Source organism: Gymnoscopelus microlampas (assembly GCF_963454915.1).
Source record: "Gymnoscopelus microlampas genome assembly, chromosome: 16".
Taxonomy (NCBI): Eukaryota; Metazoa; Chordata; class Actinopteri; order Myctophiformes; family Myctophidae; genus Gymnoscopelus; species Gymnoscopelus microlampas.
The window spans coordinates 7481844-7502757 of record NC_139953.1 but is presented as its reverse complement, the minus strand read 5'-3'; the positions used below and the strand labels follow the sequence as shown (position 1 = coordinate 7502757).

The 20914-nt window shown below is 41.7% G+C and overlaps 1 protein-coding gene across 3 annotated transcripts in view; it reads left to right on the top strand.

Annotated features, from left to right (window-relative positions):
• The first annotated feature begins 2789 nt into the window (after nucleotides 1-2789).
• coq8aa (coenzyme Q8A-a) overlaps nucleotides 2790-20914 on the top strand; it is a 40278-nt gene continuing 22153 nt past the window's right edge. For 2 of the 3 annotated variants that reach the window (XR_014602504.1, XM_084081574.1), the window contains exons 1-4: nucleotides 2790-3051; nucleotides 18933-19032; nucleotides 19660-19742; nucleotides 20237-20662. Coding sequence is in view for 2 of the 3 variants with exons in the window: in XM_084081574.1 (XP_083937700.1) it covers nucleotides 18939-19032; nucleotides 19660-19742; nucleotides 20237-20662 (603 nt within the window). In the remaining variant the exon portion in view is untranslated. Of the gene's footprint in view, nucleotides 3052-18932; nucleotides 19033-19659; nucleotides 19755-20236; nucleotides 20663-20914 lie in introns of all 3 variants that reach the window. The other variant, XM_084081575.1, reaches the window with a different exon arrangement.

The following is a 20914-nucleotide window of genomic DNA, read 5'->3' as shown; positions in this document are numbered from 1 at the left end:
TAAAAGCGTCTGCTAAATGACTGTAATGTAATGTAATGTAATGTAATGTATGTATTAGTGATCAGACACACCCTATTACATGGGCACATTTCCTAATAATGATAACTAAGGCAATCTGCTACTACACTTGCGATTCTATTCCCTTTTCTGTGGAAGTTATTTACCTCCTACTTCCCAGTAACTGCTGTCAACTACATCGACGTGTCATCTTAGGTCACCAAGTCATTGAGTGAACTGTTTTTCATGGCATAATCACGGGTGGTCCATGTCTGTCTCTTCTTGGCTAATGTGGAGTTTCACGTCTCATGTCATTTTCTGGCTCGAACCTTGCCCTGTACAAATCTTCAGGTATGCCAGCATGAAAATACTACTGTCACAAAGACACGTAGTTACAAAAGGTAAAATACATTGGCGGCCCCTGGTGTGACTATTGTCATGGCAGACCCCTGAACAGTGTTTGTGCCAAGTTTGGTGCAGATTGGTGGCAACGGTGCACCTGTGGAACCCCGGGGGCCCCTGATGTGGCCCCTGAGGGCCACACGTGGCCCCTGGTGTGGCTATTCTGATGGCAGACCCCTGACTAGTGTCTGTGCCAAGTTTGGTGCTGATCCTATGTATGTATGTATGTACTGTATGTATTGTACAGTATGCATGTATGTATGTATGTATGTATGTAGCATGAACACCTGCAACTGATTAAATTAACATTAAATGTCTAAATATTGAATCAAGCAACTGTCTGAAGTGCACACAAAAATACAGATACAGAAGATACAGAAATACAGAAGAAAATAAGGGGGGTGCATATGGATCACTTTTTTGAGTACTAAACAGTTTTCTGTAATGGTGGCCTCTATTTGCATATTTAGGAGTAGGCTTACCACTAATTACATTACAAATACCGTACACACATTGTCTGACCGTCAGAACATAGATATAGACACTTTATTTTTCAGTTTTGCTTGCCTTGTTGAAATTGTTCAACATTGGCAGCCATTTTTTATGCAAATTAGAAGAATAAAAAAAAAAAAAATTGTATGGGAACCATATTATTCAGATTCAGCAGCCTTGAATTATGTAAAATAGTCAGCATCCCAACTTTTACCCCCAAATAAAAAAAAATCTGAAATCCCTCCTGTCTAACTGATCAGTGGCAGTGCCCACCTGGCTGTAATTGCCATGGAGTGGGGGTGGGGCAGTACAAGCACACGTGTGGATCTGGAGGTATGTGTGAGTGAATCTCACCAGAAGAGTGTGAAGCTTGTCTCAAAACTGAATACACGTGATGGTGTACTCACAAATGCATATTCAACAATTCACACGCAGAATTGATGATACAGATGATATTTTATGATGCGCCTGCAAGTATAAATTATTAGTCATATATTTGTACAAATCATAGCATATGTATTTAAATGCCAAGTTACAAGTTACATGTAAGTTTGCAGATAGGAAAATACATTTGTAAAAATGTTCTTAAAAAGCATGACGTTTGTCTCAAAATGATGTAATAGGGAAAAGAAATGCATGCGTGTGTTGGTCTACTCACAAATGCAGACTCAACAATTGACACGCAGAATTGATGATTTGCAAATGATATTTTATGATAAATGCACACACAAGTATAATACATTTGTGTAAAAATTACAAATTCATATTTACAAAAGTCACAAATAAATAACTTGTGTTTGCAGATTTCAAAACACATTTGTGAATCATGGAAACACATTTGTAAATCATGGAATATTTGTGCATCTTGGTATTGGATTCACAAATACTTTTGAGACAAATCTCTCCCCCTGACCTGTTAGTCCAGGGGCCAACACTGATATTTTCACAAATTGGTACCACCTAAGGTGACCGTAAAGTTTTTGTATTTTTGTCTTCCTACATGTCTCTAGTTTATATTTTGGTATGATAACCCTTCCAATCTTGTAGCTTAATGGTAGTTATCACTACCTACCGGCTAATGTATCCGGTAGGAGACACAAAGTAGAATCTTTGTGTCTCCTACCGGAAATACACCCGGGCATCAAATTATTGCGACAGAAAACAAAATATATCCATGTATTCAAGGCTTCATGGGGTGTGCAATTGATAACTTCTCAGATTTTTGGTGTTTGCAAAAAGACTGCTTTCCATAAGCTTGTAAAAGTTGACCCTCCCTCGGTCTAGGGTGGTCATAGCTGAATGGGTAGAGAGTCCCCCTGGGAAACTTAAAGGAGGAGTTCACCCAAAAAATATATTTTCTATCAATTGCACACCCCATGAAGCCTTGAATACATGGATATATTTAGTTTTTTGTCGCAATAATTTGATGCCCGGGTGTATTTCCGGTAGGAGACACAAAGATTCTACTTTTTGTCTCCTACCGGATACATTAGCCGGTAGGTAGTGATAACTGCCATTAAGCTACAAGATTGGAAGGGTTATCATACCAAAATATAAACTAGAGACATGTAGGAAGACAAAAATACAAAAACTTTACGGTCACCTTAGGTGGTACCAAAATATGGCCTGGCCCCTGGACTATGTGCTCCGGGGAGCACTTTTTCTAGTTGTGTTATCCTTTTAGCATCATTGTATAATCTTACCGCTGTACTATTTGCAAACTGTTACTAAAGTATTCAATCAATCAATCAATCAAGCAATCAAGCAATCAAGCAATCAAGCAATCAAAAACAGGGCTGCACATTGTAATGATGTAACTTTAATCAGGTACGGCTCTGGGTTGCTGAGTGAAGTTAGTAACTTCTCTCCTCTCAGTGTCAGTGTCCTCGTGGTGGAGGACAGAGGGATCGCAACAGTTTGGGGACGAAACACACTGAGTCAAGGGCGAGCTGTGGGGGAGGAAACATACCCAAATGTTGGTATCTATCCTCTCATTAATATGATTTAGTGTGTTGTTAAATAATATTAATAATAGATCAACACTGCAGCAGTGATCGACCCCACCCCCCTTCTTCAGCTCGCTGGAAAGAGTTGTGTGCAAAACAAGCAGCAGATTGAAGGGCGAACAACAACAACAACAACAACAACAACAAACAGCTGGTACGTGTTTGACAGGTGGAAAAACATGCATGTGTTTAGCATGTTGGTGTTTTTATACTGTGACTTGAGTGTATCATGTTTTGATCATGGATCTGTTTGTGGTTCGTGTTACAAGGCTGATCCCCGTTGCATGGATCAGAATGAATCAAGTCGTTGCAGACAGCGGCTAGACAACGTGCTGCCTGTGTGTGTGTGTGTGAAGCCTGAACAAAACGTCTATCAGGATGTTATGGCCGCTGTGGAAGTTCTTTACTTCATGTCGAACTTGTTATTGTGAGATGATCAGATCACTTGAACAGGAACACACCGTTGAGCTGTCGTTTATATCACTGGTTCCAAAACGCTTTTAGCTCAAGATCCAAGTATAAATATCTGATCCACAATATCAGATATTTAATTTGGATTCAAACTATTGAAAATAGAAGACGCAACACGTTGCCAGCTTGTAGATCTGCTATTTTAACTATACTTCTTAAACGTATAAGTTTCCCAAATCCCTGTTTGGGAGACGGTCAAGAAAGACTGCCATGATAGTAACTCTGGTCCATAGCGTTAGAACTCCTTCTGACACTATGGACCAGAGCGACAGTAATCTTGGACACTTTCCCCTAATACTGTGTAGAGATGCACTAGCAAGTTCAGAATCTTGGTCCAAGGCTAACATGATTGCAATGCAAAGCCATGCATGTGGCATATCTGATTCTAACTCTTTGCACACATCTAAATGGAAAAACAGTTTTATACTGTAGGCATTGTGTATAACTGTATATTACCTGATTTCTATGTGAAGTTGTACTTTGTAAGTTGTCATTATTATGATCTATTCTAAATGGAAAATGACTCATTGAGGATGGGAGTGTCTGTCCTATTTTGATGATCACACTGAAAGAGTGTGTTTTGCACACACTAAAAGTGTCACGTATTGCACGTAGAATCAGAAGTGGGCAGTGGTGGGAAAAGTACATGTTGTTTTTTACTTAAGGAAAAGTATCGATACTGCAATGTAGAAATACTCTGTTAAGTAAAAGTCCTGAATTCAATATGTACTTGAGTAAAAGTACAAAAGTGTTGGCATCAAAATGTACTCAAAGTACCAAAAGTAGAAAGTACTCACTATGCAGAAGTTTTCAAATGTATAAAAATCCTTCGAAAACAGCAGATCTACAAGCTCACAACGCGTCGCTGACGCGTTGTGAGCTTGTAGATCTGCTGTTTTTGTTCCCCCCAGAATAGGGATGCAAGGGGTTCAAGTGGTTAATGTAAAAAATGTAATAGTAAAGTCCCTATCACACACACAGATTTGACGGACCCCTTGTTGAAGACCCCTTGCTCTTAAGACAACAGCTTTGATGTGATGATGAAATCCTTCTCACATCTCTGTGGTAGTCTACTCCACACTGTCCAGTGATTAAGCAATGAATGGACAAGGCTTCAGCCAGAGCAGAGACCCGTTGAATTTGATTATAACATAATAATATATTATATTAATATATTCAAATAGTATAAGACATAATGTGTATAGTGGAGGTACCCATGTGGTCTACTGGAAGTGTTCAGCAGTTTGTGAGACAGACAGACAAGACAGACAGACAGACAGACACAGACGAGACAGACCCCTTCTAGATGGCCGGTTCCTGCAGAGTCACGCTTTAAATATAATCTGCTCTGTCTTTGACATTTAGACGAGAGCAAGTGAAGGTCATTACCAAAAACAAAGCATGAGCTAGCCTGCACGGTGGCAACACAGGGGTCAAGTAGCTGGCAGCTAACAAGCAGCAGATTTTCTGTGTACAGTACACTCACTCACTCACTCACTCACTCACTCACTCACTCACTCACTCACTCACTCACTCACTCACTCACTCACTCACTCACTCACTCACACACACACACACACACACACACACACACACACACACACACACACACACACACACACACACACACACACACACACACACACACACACACACACGTTTGTGTTACCATACTTGTGAGGCCATCAACATTTTAAATGGAGATTTTTGCGAACGCGGAAGGAGAAGTGGAGCTTACTATGAAACTCTGCTCGGCTTGTGTGTGTGTGTCTCTGCGGCTCTGTGTGCAATATTGTGTGCGTGCGTGCACTGCCTGTGTGCAGCCGCCAGAGTGCGCCAGAGTTCAGCTACAGTCAAAACACACACACACACACACACACACACACACACACACACACACACACACACACACACACACACACACACACACACACACACACACACACACACACACACACACACACACACACACACACACACACACACACACACACACACACACACACACACACACACACACACACGCAAAGCAAAGCAAAGCAAAGTTTGTTGTTTACCCAGGGTGTCGGACTAAGCACGAAGCTTGTTTCCAGCCGGACCCTGCATGGAAGCCTTGCTCAAGGGCTATTCAGCGGTGATTCATGATTGATGTGATGAATTGGGGAATCGAACTAGGGACCTTCCGGTATCAAGGCCGCCCCTCTAACCACTAGGCCACCGCTGCCACACACACACACACACAAACACACACACACACACACACACGTCCGTAAATACACAATATTTTCGAGCTGCGTTTGCATCCAGCGTTCGCGCGTCTTACTTGTTATGCATTCTATAAAAAAAAGAATAGTAACTGAAGCCGAAAATAGCCGATCTACAAGCTCACAAGGGGTCGCGCTGCGACATGCTGTGAGCTTGTTGATCGGCTATTTTCGGTGCGTGAACACTACAAACCCCTGAACCTAACCTCTATGTCTAACCCCAACCTGAATATTTTTCCTAATAGGCTCTATTCACAGCAGCCATATTATGAAGACATTCACAGGTGTTGCCAATGATACTAATGAAGGCTCTGTTCCATTCTGGTCAAACAGGGTCAGGGTGCTGATATTGTTGCATGTTGGCTCACTGGAAACACTCTGCTCGACCAGTGGGTCTAAAGTTGGGGTCCAGGGACCCTCATGGGCTTCCAAATGGCCCCTTGCGGGTGTGTAACTCTGAGAGTGTACAAATGGAACCAAATGGACCCGTATGGGTCCATTTGGTTCTATTTGTACACTCTCAGAGTTATGGGGGTTGTGGAAACCATTGTGCTACACTAAATGGAACAGAGCCTTAATTAGTATCATTGGTAACACCTGTGAAGGAAGTGTTAATATGGCTGCTGTGCATAGAGCCTATCGTAAAAGCCTAGCGCTAAAATTATCTTTAAACCGCAAAACAACCATTTCTCTTATGAGGACTAGGATGTCCTCACGATGTCCATTTCTCCAATTCTATTATACTTGTGGTTGTAGAGACATTTGGCCCTCAGCCCTCACAAGTATGGTAATACAAGTACACACACACACACACACACACACACACACACACACACACACACACACACACACACACACACACACACACACACACACACACACACACACACACACACACACACACACACACACACACACACACACACACACAGAGAGAGAGCCTGTGATGCCTGGCTATTTTCATCGCAGTGAGCCAACAGCTTGCGGGTTTGAAAGACTACTGGCGGCTACAGAACAGCTGAGGCTTGAGGCTTGATTGTGTTGTTTTCCAAGCAGGTCATTGTGTGAGGGCCTGTGCGCACGTAGAGGTGTCCCTGAAACTCAAGCTGTGTTTCCAACCGGATTCAGACCGGGATCAACTGGTTTTCCAGTCCCATTGAGAACCAACGGAATAAGCACTGCATGGGCTACGTGCTTTTTGGGAGCAACGCACTAGTGTAGTCTGCGGTGGTGGAAAAAGTACTCAAATGTTTTACTTATGTAAAAGTATCAATACCGCAATGTAGAAGTACTCTTTTACTAAGTAAAAGTCCGGAATTAAAAATGTACTGTAAAAGGACACAAGTATTGGTATCAAAATGTACTCAAAGTACCAAAAGTAAAAGTACTAAAATGTTTGAAGATAGCAGATCCCCAGAAAAAGTAGTTAATATAGCAGTCACAATCATTTTAACCACTTTAACTATTATTTTATACGTATACTATATACTATATACTATATACTAAGCTACTCAAAAATAGCAGATATACAAATCACCCCCACGACTGATTTCACACACCATTCGGATGCTATCAATGCATTGTATGGGAGATTATCATGTTTTATTTATATAATTAAACATGATACATCGCGAACGTTGTGACGTTCATTTGAGCCTACTCAGTGCCGTTGGAGTTATATACCGATAGGCACAGTCAGAATCCTAAAACCATGTTGTGAGGACTGCTCCGCCTAGAGTAGGTCAGCAGCTCCTGATTACGCCCAATGAACGTATGTCGCCTACTCGCCCATTCAATGGTCTGATAAAACGTGATAATCTACCATTCAATGCATCGATAGCATTCGAAGCCGGTGATTTCAGTCAGTTGGATTCCATTAGAAGTGCATGTCTGCTATAGAAGCATGTTGCACAGTGAAAACAGGCTATCTACAAGTAGACTGATTAGACTTGTAGATTAGACTGATTAGACTGAGTAGACTTGTAGATTGGCTATTTTCGCTGTGCAACATGCTTCCATAGCAGACATGCTGACTTCTATGGGATACAAATAACTGTCAGTTATAACTATCAGTCACTCAGGTGCCACACTATGAGATTGTATATCTGCTATTTTTGAATACCGGTAGCCAAGGTATAAAATAATGGTCAAAGTGGTTCGAATGATTGTGACCTTTTTATATTCACTTATTTAGCTGGGGAGTGGGGACCCCCTGGTACCCCGCCAAGGACCCCTGGGGGTCCCCGGACCCCACTTTGAAAACCAATGCCCTAAGCCCACAATGAAAGTTGTTATGCTGCTGTACTTTTACTGGCATTACAGTCGGACATTCCATCTCCATGCAGAGATATGTTTCACCTTTCTCTTAGTTACACCACCGCTGCTCTCTGAGGAAGCATTGACTTCATTGAACAGTTGAATGGCCTCACAACTTCACACGTATGTCACGCCACACTCTCCCCACCAGTAAAGACAGACATGCTCGCAGCTCGCTCCCCCACTATACTGTATAGGATATAAATAGCTCTCTCAACAGGGGTCTTCAATAGGCTCTATGCACAGCAGCCATATTATCACTTCCTTCACAGGTGTTAAAAATGATACTAATGATTTTCCATTTAGTCTAGCACAGTGGTTTCCACAACCCCTATAACTCTGAGAGTGTACAAATGGAACCAAATGGACCCTTACGGGTCCATTTGGTTCCATTTGTACACTCTCAGAGTTACACACCTGTAAGGGGCCATTTGGAAGCCCATGACCCCAACTGTAGCAGAGTGTCACAGAGTGTTTCCAGTGAGCCAACATGCACAATGTCAGCACCCTGACTCTGTTTGAGCAGAATGGAACAGAGCCTTCATTAGTATCATTGGTAACACCTGTGAATGTCTTCATAATATGGCTGCTGTGAATAGAGCCTATAGGGGGTCCTGAGAGTTACTAAAGAGAGACAAATCTTTGCGTGATTGGATGTGTGACTTTTTTTTTTTTTTTACAATAACCACTTCAACCCTATTATCCCCATTCTGAAGATGACTTATGCCAAAAATAGCAGATCTACAAGCTCACAACGCCTCACAGCACGAGGCATTGTGAGCTTGTAGATCGGCTATTTTCGGCAAAGTGGTTTGGTGTTCTATGAAATCTATGAAAATACAATTGTATACAGTATGTAGAGGGGGGGGTCCCTGCTTCATCTCTCTTTCACCTAGGGGGTCCTTCGGCTGGAAAACGTTGAAGACCCCTGCTCTAGACCAGTTGGTTCTCAAACCTTTTCATGTTCGAGGGCCCCCCGAATTGAATGACGTGAAAAACAACAGATGTACAAGTTAACAGTGTGGCACAAAGTGATGCGTTGCAAGCTTGTAGATCTGCTATTTTTGAATAGCCAACGTACAAATGGATAAAGTGGTTAAAATTACGTGATGCTATGTTAACTACTTTTTGCTGGGGACCCCCCCCCCCCCCCCCCCCCACTTTGAGAACCACTGCCTCTAGACCCAACCTCAACACACACACACACACACACACACACACACACACACACACACACACACACACACACACACACACACACACGAGACAGACAACCCCACATGTCTCTTGTGACACTATTTTGTATTTTAAGCATTTTGTCGATAATAAGCACTTGTCATGATGCCCCTGTCAGCGGTAAAGTGACACTTTTCATTCACATTCACGTGCCGGGGTAACAATGCAGGCATTCTGACAAGGTAGGGCGATACTGACACTATCACAGTACTACGCTGTGTCCCAGACTCTCTCTCTTGGCATGGAAACAGACCACTCTGTCCCTTGTCTAGTGTCTCTTCTCTCCTCTCCTCTTTTCTCTGTCCTATCATCCCCTGCTCCACTCTCCTTTTATTCTGCTATCCTCACCTGCCTCGTGTGTCTCTCTTTGCTTCGCTAGCTGGCCAACACACTGTACTGTGTATCAGTGGTTCTCAAAGTTCTCAAGTTCACCTACATGCCTTAGATGCCTATATATGTCCAGAATAGGCTCTATTCACAGCAGCCATATTATGAAGACATTCACAGGTGTTGCCAATGATGCTAATGAAGGCTCTGTTCCATTCTGGTCAAACAGAGTCAGGGTGCTGATATTGTTGCATGTTGGCTCATATCACTGGAAACACTCTGCTAGACCAGTGGGTTTAAAGTTGGGGTCCAGGGACCCTCATGGGCTTCCAAATAGCCCCTTACGGGTGTGTAATGGGCCATGTAATGGGTGGTTCCATTTGTACACTCTCAGAGTTATGGGGGTCGTGGAAACCACTGTGCTACACTAAATGGAACAGAGCCTTCATTAGTATCATTGGTAACACCTGTGAAGGAAGTGTTAATATGGCTGCTGTGCATAGAGCCTATAGGGACACGTGTGGTGAAGAGATAGTTTTGACGTTGTCACAAAGTGTGTGTGTGAACAGAACGGACACAAAGTCAGTAAAAAACATGAAAAATGCCCAAAAAATGGAACAGGAGGCGCGCTTGCAGAAAAACAAAGGTTTTAACATGATCCACGCCAGCACAACAAAAAATGTAAAAATGTACAACTGAAGAAATAAAACTCATAAAAACAAACAACTTCAATTCTTGGAGAGGCAGAGTGAGGACCGAGGACCGAGCATGTACTGTACAGTATTTTGTTGACAATAGTGCAAATGACTTCATCCCTCCCCTATGTTTGCAGTGGAATTAATTAACACATGCAAGGAGAATTACTTAACAATTACAGTGCTGCTATTAGTTAGGACTGATTCATACAGTTTGTGTTATTATTAGACTGACATGCATCAAGTGTCAGTGACAACAAGGTCTGAACCTCTGACTGGGAAGTTGCTCAATATGTTATGTAATAAAGGAGGAACCTGGCATTGCATTATCTTGTCTTGTGTTTTGCAATTGAAATGATTTCAATCCACGTATGGCCTTTTTCCCCCATAACAACTTAAACCCTATTTTATACTTTGGCTATTTAAAAATAGCTAATCTCACATTTCTATTTTATTTTTTATTACATTTTTTTATTTTTTGGAAAATAGATCTCAAAGCTCACAATGTGTCTCCTCGCGACAACATTTTTGAAACATTTTGGGGTGCTACGGTGAAGGTGGTAAATACAAACATGCATGCACATTTTAACCACTTAAATCCTATATACAGTGCGTCCTTGACTGGAGTCCCCCAGAGATCTGTACTTTGTCCCCTCCTTTCTTCCCTCTACACCAAATCTACAAGCTCACAATGAATCGTGTTGTGATGCATTGTGAGCATAATAATAATATGGTATTTCTTTTGTCACTGTACATTTTGCAGACGTGAAATATACTCTCTGTATTTAACCTGTCCTAGCTCTTTAGGAGCACTACAGGGAGCACTTAGGGGTTACTCTAGGTCAGGCCCGGGCACAAATGGGGGACATCCATTCCCAGACCGGACTCTATCTTTTCCCGGTGTTTCGACCAGGTGGCCGTGTTTTGGAGGTTAGGTTTAGGCATAGTTCCCTAACCCTAACCCAGTTTTTGTGAGGTTAAGTTTAGGGGTAGAGTTAGGCATAGTTTTAGTGAGGTTAAGGTTAGGGTTAGGCATAGTTTTAGTGAGGTTAAGGTTAGGGTTAGGTTTAGGCAAAGTTTTAGTGAGGTTAAGGTTAGAATCAGGGTTAGGGATAGGCATATATAACCACACCCACCTGGGCGAAACACCAAAGAAAGAGGGAGTCCCTTCCCAGACGGCCTCTCTACCCATTTAGCTATGCATTGTTGTGAGCAGATGTTGGCCGAATGTTCATCTACATGCCTATATGCCCAGAATAGGGACGCTATAGGGTTCGTGCGGTTAAGAAATGGTTTTGATGTTGTCACAAAGTGGGTGTGTGAACAGGCATAAAGTCAGCAAAAAAAGCTATGAATAATGCAAAACAGACAGAAGAATGTGCACCCTCTGTGTGACTGGGAAGTTACAAGCAACAATACATTTCAATATGAATGTGTACTACTGCTGAACAACTTACTGTAAACATATTGGGAAACAATATTCTGCAAGAGGCTGCTCTATGAGATGTTATCGTCTCTGTCGGGGTGGAAACCTCACATGTCCAAAACTGTTACTTTTCAGGATTCAAATTCAAAAGCATCAAAAGTAGCAGATCCACAAGCTCGAAACGCATCGCTTCGCGCCGCGTTTCGAGCTTGTGGATCTGCTGCTTTTGATGCTTTTGTGTGAAGCCGTAGTATGATCAAGTAGGGCAGGGGTGGGCAACTTTGATGATGGACAGGGCCACTATATTTCCACACTCACTCCAGAGGGCCACATTGCATATACTGTCGGGCCTGTTATGTCACACAAAAGTAGCAAAAATAGCCGATCTACAAGCTCAAAACGCGTCGCAGTGCGACGCGTTTTGAGCTTGTAGATCTGCTATTTTTGAATTGGAATCCTGTTTAGTTTTTTTTGCTATTTTTGAATTAGAATCCTGAAAAGTAAAATTTGTATTTAATTTCAAATGCATTTAGTTATACTTATGTTAACTTTATGAACTTAAATACAAATATATTGGACATAAAAAAGACAATACAACTTTAATACTAGTCATTAAGCTACTAAAAGACTAAGTAATTAGTAATTAGAAGTAATTAAAGCGGGTCATGTTTGCATGTTTGGAATTGTAACAGCTGAAATCAATACTATATCAGTATTCCCATATTAACCTGCGGGCCGCATTTAGTGAAGGTGGGGGCCGCATGTGGCCCCCGGGCTGCCAGTTGCCCATGTATCAAGTAGGGCATTCATTTACGAAAAAAAACACAAAAAGTTAGAAATGGAGGTTTCTGCCCAACAGCAACAACATTATGCAATATGCATGTTTATGGACGAGGAACTTGTCCTGTGTCGGCCGTGTCAGCCATTGATGGCCCATGTCAAGAAGTAACATTCTCCCCGCTTCAGTCTTGAGTGTTTACTGTCTAATCAGTGTGAGTCGCGAGTGAATGGCTGGTTGATGCCCCACCTTCTGTGCGAACACACCGATTGGTTCAGAGACCTTTCGGAAACACATTGTCCTATTGGCCCGGAGCCCTGCATTGTGTTGGGATTGCGTTGGGGCATGTTGTCACTGCCACAGAATGTTTTAAGACGCACAGACACACACACACACACACACACACACACACACACACACACACACACACACACACACACACACACACACACACACACACACACACACACACACACACACACACACACACACACACACACACACACACACACACACAGATTAATAGTTTGTAACAGAATGGAATGCAGAAGTGACACTTTCACTTTTCAAATCCGTGTCACACAAATGGTGGGTCAGCACCCAATCTTGGCTTGCGGAATTGTGTGTGTTGTACAGCAACATTGGAATGACAAAGTGTTTACAGTACATGAGACTAAGTAATGAAAAGATGTGATAGCTTTACGGTACTGTATGTGACAACATGCATCTGTTTATGTTCAGTATATTAACCCATTAAAACCGGGTAAAGTTTCCGTGTCATTTCAAATGTTTGCGTTGGCTATTCAAAAATAGCAGATATACAAGCTCACAGCACGCCACGAAGCAAGCTTGTACATCTGTTATTTTTGAACATTTTTGAGTGTTTGAAAGTTTTATAATTGAATAATTTTGAATTACGGAAACGTTTTTGAGAACTACTGATTTAGAAGGCATTTGTAGAATCGGCCGCAGGTCTTATATAGGCAGGTTTTGAACCAAGCGCTACATGGATTGGCACCAACATACAGTATATTTCTGAAATCCTTTGCCCTCTATTCCACCTCCAGGCCCCTTACAGGTCCTCTGACCAACTGCTCCTGTCACGTCAAACACGTCACAGATGCAATGCATTTTGAGCTTGTAAAATCGTCTATTTTTGGCCCACGAGTCACGACACTGTGGTACGACTAATTGTAAACCAGGCTGAATGTGTCTCCTCTAATGCTGCTCCAAGGTTGTGGAATAGTTTGACCACTTTCATCAATTTAACTGCCTGATGTATTAGATTTAATTATTTGCCTGACTTGTATTAGAATAGGTCAAACTAGCAAAGATAATTCATACGTTAAACCATGTTTAACCCATTAAAACCGGGATTTTAGCTATATTCGTCGCTGTCGGACAGGAAATCAGCTAACACATTTTTGTTCAGCTTTTTTATTTAAATCATCGCTATTGAACACCCTCTTTACGTCTGTGTGTTGGTTAAAAACATATTGATGAACCAATGAAAAGTATTAAAAAGCGCTTCTGATAAAACCTCCTGACTCTGGTACCACCCACCCATAAAACAAACATGGGCAAATTCTCCTACAGCACAGCCACCAAGGTATGGAATGGTCTAACCCCATCCCTCAAAAAATGCAGTTCGCTGGGCTCATTCAAAACAGCCCTAAAAACTCATTTTTCTGGAGGCCAAAAGAGGAGCTAGTACCAGTTTCCCTGTAGACAGACGACCCCCCCTTTTTTTGTATATATTTTTTTATTTGTTCATGCTTTTTTTGTACAAAGTGGTATTTTTTCCCCTCTATTTGTATGTTTATTTTTGAACTGTTTGGTTGCTACTATATATGTCTATGAAATTAATTCAAGGACCCCAACGGAAACGAGGACTTTTTTGGTCGGACCTTTTAGACAAAAGTATTATAAATGTCATCCATTGGATCCTCAAACTGTAGACCAAAGCAGCTAACTCCATCCCCTCTCCCCTGCCTGCCACACAGAGCAGCTGCAGGGTTTACTCCCCCCCCCCGCCCCCCTAAGTCTGTTAAAAGTAACTATGCAGTGTACCTGTTTATCAAACTTAGCATTGACGCTAATGTTATGAAAACAATTAATTCTATTTCTAAAATCTAGTAGTGTTTTCTGAGGAGAGTGATGTGACAAGAAATGAGTTCATATAGCATTTCTCTCGCTAGTTCTACTGAAACTGTTAACTCTGTGAACCCCTCTTTGCAGAAGTTATTGTAATATTTAAAGTCCTGCTTATTGTAGTAGGCCTATATAATAAAGTGTCATGAAGCATCGGGGCATTAATTCACGCGTTGTGATGCATTGTGAGCTTGGAGATCCATTGTCAGCTGTTCTTATCAATGATGGACAAAACCTCCTAACTCCACTTGAGCTGGATTTGGGTAAAGTGGTGATAATATAATGACACATCTGACAATATATAAAGTCACAATACCAACTTTAATGAAGTAGTATTGCTTTGTTTAAAAGAAAAATATGGCTTTTTTCATTTCCTGATTTTTTTTTCTTTTTGTTTTTTCATTTCCTGAAACATTTTGGAGTTGGTTTCTGCCCGACAGCAGAGATATATAGCACATTGGTTGGCTATTAAAAAATAGCAGATCTACAAGCTCATAGCGCGTCACTTCGTGCCGTGCTATGAGCTTGTAGATCTGCTATTTTTGAAAAATCGTGAAGATTTGTGCAAAATTTGGGTGTCTTTGAAATGAAAAAAAGTTTGAGAACCACTGATATAGCAACATAAGTTTTTCTGAAAACTGTTAGGATTTAGAAGACATTTGTAGAATGGGTTAAAAGTTTAAAAGACTCAATCTGCAATTCTTTCAACTTCAAGAACATTTTTTTATAATGACAATAGCTAAACATCATAATTCTACATATTGTGCTAATTGTTTATGAAGCACAGCACTCATGTAGGGGCCTCCTTTAGCACTGTTTCACGAATCACAGGTTGGGACTTAAGGTCCTTACACACCGGGGCGATTTTTTCGTGCGAATAATGCGTTTTTTTTTTAAACCTTATAAAGTCAATGGCTCCGTACATGGAGCGAAAAAGCGAAAAAGCGAAGCGAAAAAGCGTCTTTTAATTATTCGGAACGAGTCCGAATTTTGCGTATATTCGCTATTTTCGCCGGTTCGCCCCGGTGTGTAACAACCTTTAGCCTTAACAAAAATGTAAGATTCAGATCTGTTTTTACTTTAATCCCTGCATACTACAGTACAGCTGGGTTGGGTGAGGGGTCACAGCAAGCCAAAAAAAACACTATTTCTGGGTCACAGCTGAAAGAGTTTGTTCACTCCCTACATAGGCGTACATAAACACACACTGACATATGCACACACACATAGAAACAGCTGTATGGGGGAAGGTGGTGTGAGGTTAGCCTGGTAAACCCTTCCTCCGGAAATCTCATTTGTAATTTATTTCAGGAGTGAGTCTGGCATGATCGCCCATTCTGCAATTTTGGCTGTGGGCTGGAGTTGGGCAGGAGTAATACCGTTGACTGTCAACCCCTTCAGCCAATCAGCAGTGTCCCACTTCAGCCAATGCATTTTTACCACCTCCAGACTAATGTGACGCAACAGGACTTTTGAGACGGCCATGCCCAAAATGGGTTGCCTTATTCGGATACATGTGTGTCACTGCCCACCCCTGCCGGTTCTCTAAATTTGTATTTTTAAATGGGCTCTGTCATGATTAATTGACCACATATATGAAGTTAAACAACTAAATTCTATCCAAACGATATCTTAAAAGTAAATTTCGGGCCTCAAAAAATAAGTTTGAGGTTTTAAAATCGAAAGTAAAAAGTTTAACTGCCCACAGAAAACAATGGCGGCTCGTTCCATTTTTTTCGGCTGCACTCGGCTGCACTCGGCTGCACTCGGTCCCATTCGGGCTCACTCGAACTCGCCACCTGATTGGCCAACTGTCGCTGTCAATCACAGAGCGATGAGCAACGACGCTGATAGGCTCGTCCATTTGGTGAACGGGCTAGAAACACCCAGACAAGCCTTCAGGCCAGCCTCCTTCCTGAAATCAAATGGAAATTAGATTTTCCGGAGGGAGGGGCTTTACCAGGCTAGTGTCAGAGATGGACCAGCAGCAGTGACATAAATGAAACGGTTGACACAGCGCGAGGACCTGTGCTTCTAACTAGAGCCTGACAAATAGGAGCAATAGGAACATTATTTGACTTTCTTTGACAAGATCAGGATCAGCAGGTATGCACCCGACTTTTTACTAGAGAATAGAACAACAATGGAATATTTAGGTGCCTGCTTTGCTTGTTGATTGGGTTGTGTTTCTCCGAGTTAGTCAAGTTAGTTATACAGTTATACAGTTATTGATCTGTTTGTCCATTACTGAGAGAGCGCCAGGATTCTGAAGAAGTTGGCTGAAGGCATAGTGTCTTAAAACCTAGTTAACTTTTGTTGTATAAAGGTGTCGCTCATTGAAGACAACAGCCTTTTTTCTTCTCGTGTTTTTCACTTGAAAAAGCTGTTATTTCAGTCAGGTAACTCATGAATGAACCCCTCTCAAGGAATGGGTCCTTTTGGGTTCCAGGTGGTCCCCAGCTAAATTTGTTACTTTAGCATCACGATCCTTTTAAATTATGCTTTGGCTATTCAAAAACAGCAGATATACAATCAACTAGGATGCAATATAGTTTCATGATTGCAGCTGAGGGTCAGGAGATTTACACCTGGACGGATAGCTTGCACCCCATTTGCTGCTTCCTCGCAGACACTTATCTATCTATATCTGCTGGAGGGACAATTGGTCTGCCATGTGATTATTCATTCATAATTTCATATGGCCCACAAATCTACAGCAACACCTGTATTTGAACTCTCTTGCTCCCTGTCCTCACACTGTCTGACTAGATGATGTGATGAGGATATTCTATTTTAGAATGTAAATACCAAGTGGGACTACAATATTTTTGATTTTGGCGTCTAGGCTCTGCTACTGTATGTGTTATTAGATTCCCCCCAGGGGAAAACAGAACCCATAGGTCAAGTGTTCCCAACCTTTTCAGGCCCCCAAAATAATCATATTTGAACTGTGGACCCCCCCACCCTGACAAGCACTTGGAATTATAGGCATTACATTTAGTTTGACCCGGTTCCACAGATAAATATTGTGAAAATAGCCGATCTACAAGCTCACAGCGCCTCGCACTGCGAGGCGCTGTGAGCTTGTAGATCGGCTATTTTCACAACGTTTGCTTACGTATATTTGACAATTTGGCCAATTTGGTGTTAAAAAGGTCTTAAAAGTCATTCAATTGTAACGTTAGAAATGTGCAGACACCCTGTATACACTTATACTGTATGTTGGTTTCTTTACTGTTGAGTGAGAAAACAATTTTGCACATTAAGCTAATCATCCGGGACCCCCCCAAAATAATTAGCAGTTTGGGAACCACTGCCATAGGGAAAGCAGAACCCACTGGTGGGGGTGGTGGTGGGTGCAAAAAAAAAAGAAAACATCCCAACCTTCAGTGACAGTGAGAGGAACAACAACAACAACAGTGAATGGGGGGTGGGGTGTGTGGGGGCCTGGGGGGGGGGGGTGATCTTAAATAGAGCGCCAAATTGGTCAGCTGCTTGACACGTCAGGGTCAGCTGCTTGACACGTCACATAATGAACCACCCGCATAATGGTGTATGTACTGTAAACCTCTCCACGAGTGTATCTGCCTGGACTAACTCACAAGCTACTGTGCGTGTCATTTTTGTTAAGTGACAAAGTATAAATGAGGCTTTATCATTTTCTCTCTCTCTTTCTCTCTCTCTCTCTCTCTCTCTCTCAGGTATTTCATGCTAGGTTGCACCATGTTACTGATTAAGATATTAGACTCCAGCCCGCCCCCCTTTTTCATTTATTTTATTTTATTTTTTTATTGTATTTTATTTTTTAAATTAAAAAAAAATATATTCAATGAAAAAAGTAATTGAAAAAACACGGCCCCCTCGCGTAGTAGGGGGGCAGGGTGAGTCACCAGAATCAAGGATGGGTGTTTTTGATGAATCTAACATGGTTTAAATGGAGTTTGAAGTTACAATGGGTTTGTATAGGAAGGGGGCGTGTTTGATAAAATGAATATCAAATATATAAATACTGAATAGAGCAACTTAAAAACTGTCTGAGGGGCTCACAAAGGCCTGAGTAGATGATAAAATGACCAAACGTTTTTTTGAAAGTGAAATATCCCTTTAATATATTATTGATGATGAAATCTTACCCATCTTTCTCTTTTTCTCACTCTATCCCTTCTCTCTCTCTCTCTCTCTCTCTCTCTGTGTCTCAATTTGATTTCATATATGCTTTATTGGCATGACAAGAGTTCTCATATTGCCAAAGCATTACTGACATAAACAGTTTGATACAAAATAATAGTTATAATACATATTAAAAACAACTAATAGAGACAAGATAAGGAGTACATTTTTTAAAATTAATACCTCTCCCTCTCTCTGCAGTCTATAATGGCAGGAGACATGGTTATGGTGATGCGAGGTCTGGCCAAGGTGAGCCAGGCGCTCATGGAGACACAGGCCAACGCCCTGCGCAGTGGGACAGGTACTGTACGACCGCTGGCATTTAAAATCACACTCTTACTCCCCTCTATTAAGGGTGCGTTCGGATATAAGGCACTGAGCCTATAGCTTAAAAGCATTCAATCCGGGAAAGTATCTCTGTCATTTTAGATTTCTTTGACTATTCAAAAATAGCAGATATACAAGTGAGCTTGTAGAACTGCTATTTTTTTGAAAAAACGCGAAAATGAGTGCAAATCTTTGAATTCATATTCATAATATTTAAAGATTTGCACAAATTTTAACATAAAAACAAAAAATAGCAGATCTACAAGCTCATAGCGCGGCACTATGAACTTGTATATCTGCTATTTTTGAATAGCCAAAGAATTCTAAAAATGACAGAGATACTTTCCCAGCTAAATGAGTTAAATGGCTTTTTAAACACCATTTAAGCTATTACTAGGCTAAATTTGAACTTAGTGTGAGGTGGTGCAACTGGCTCCTGGTGTGCACATCCGAACACACCCTAAAATGTCTTTAAATTGGTAGAAAATGTGAAACGACATCCAGTTAGAATCCAATGTTATGAGTGCATTATAATATAGATATAATATAATGCATTACAGATCGGACCTTGAAGTAAAGTGTTCTATCCTCTCTATCACAGGGATCCCAGCGGTTGGTGCAGTGGCTGAACAACTCCAAATGACTGCTGAGCAAGGCATCGCCGCTGCTATGATGACGGTGCAGGTGTGTGTGTGTGTGTGTGTGTGTTTGTGAGAATTGTTTAATCGAGGACATTTAACCACATAAGTTGTCACACGAAAATGGTGTAAAATGGCAGCAAAATCGTCTATTTTCACTATTTCTGAAAATGTTTAAATGTATTTATTTAAATGAATATTGACCTATAATTACATGCCCAAAGTAAAGACGCCAAGTTGAATTTGGTAAAAAAAAAGAAACGGTAGGAAATGTATTTAATATTCATTTAACCCATTAAGACCTGGAACTGTGTCATTTGAGTTAAAAAGCATTATTTTACACTTTGGCTATTCAAAAATGGGGTCCGCGGCCAAATAAATATAATTTTGGGGGTCCTTGACATGAAAAAGTTTGAGCACCACTGATATAGAAACATACGTTTTAAAGAATACTGTTGAGATTTAGGAGACATATAGAATCGGCTTCAGGTCCTATGACTACTTATTGAAGAGCGTGTGTGTGTGTGTTTGTTTTACCAGGGGCTGACTGGTCAGCAGCAGCAGCAGCAGCAGCAAACGTCGTCGGAATTCGACTCGGAATTCGAAGACTTCCCACAGGTAGACCCGGAGATGATGGCCCAGATCAGGGAGCAGGAAGGGATGATGAGCGGCGAGGAAGTGGCCGACCACACAGCGTTCGCGGGAGGAAGCGGGAAGAAGTCGTTGTTCGAGGGCTACAAAGATCCCAGCTCACAGTTCACCGGACAGACCAGGTCCTACCACCGTTTTTGCCACCAGAACGTCTTCCACCACGATCCGAGTAGGCATGTTCTCAGACAGCCCTACTACTGGGACATGGTCAGGCAGTACCATCAGGACCCTACGGTGGTGGGGGGGCTGACCGCCGCAGACTTGGAGAAAGCCAGACAGGGCAAGAGGGACACCAGTAAACCTCACAAACAGATGGTGCGGTTACACACACACACACACACACACACACACACACACACACACACACACACACACACACACACACACACACACACACACACACACACACACACACACACACACACACACACACACACACACACACACACACACACACACACACTCTAGGGCTGTCAAAATTGGCCCAAAATGATGTTAGAATATTCTTTATTATTAAAAAAAACGATCTCTTTTTAATATGAAATATTTTATTCTGTTAAACTTGAT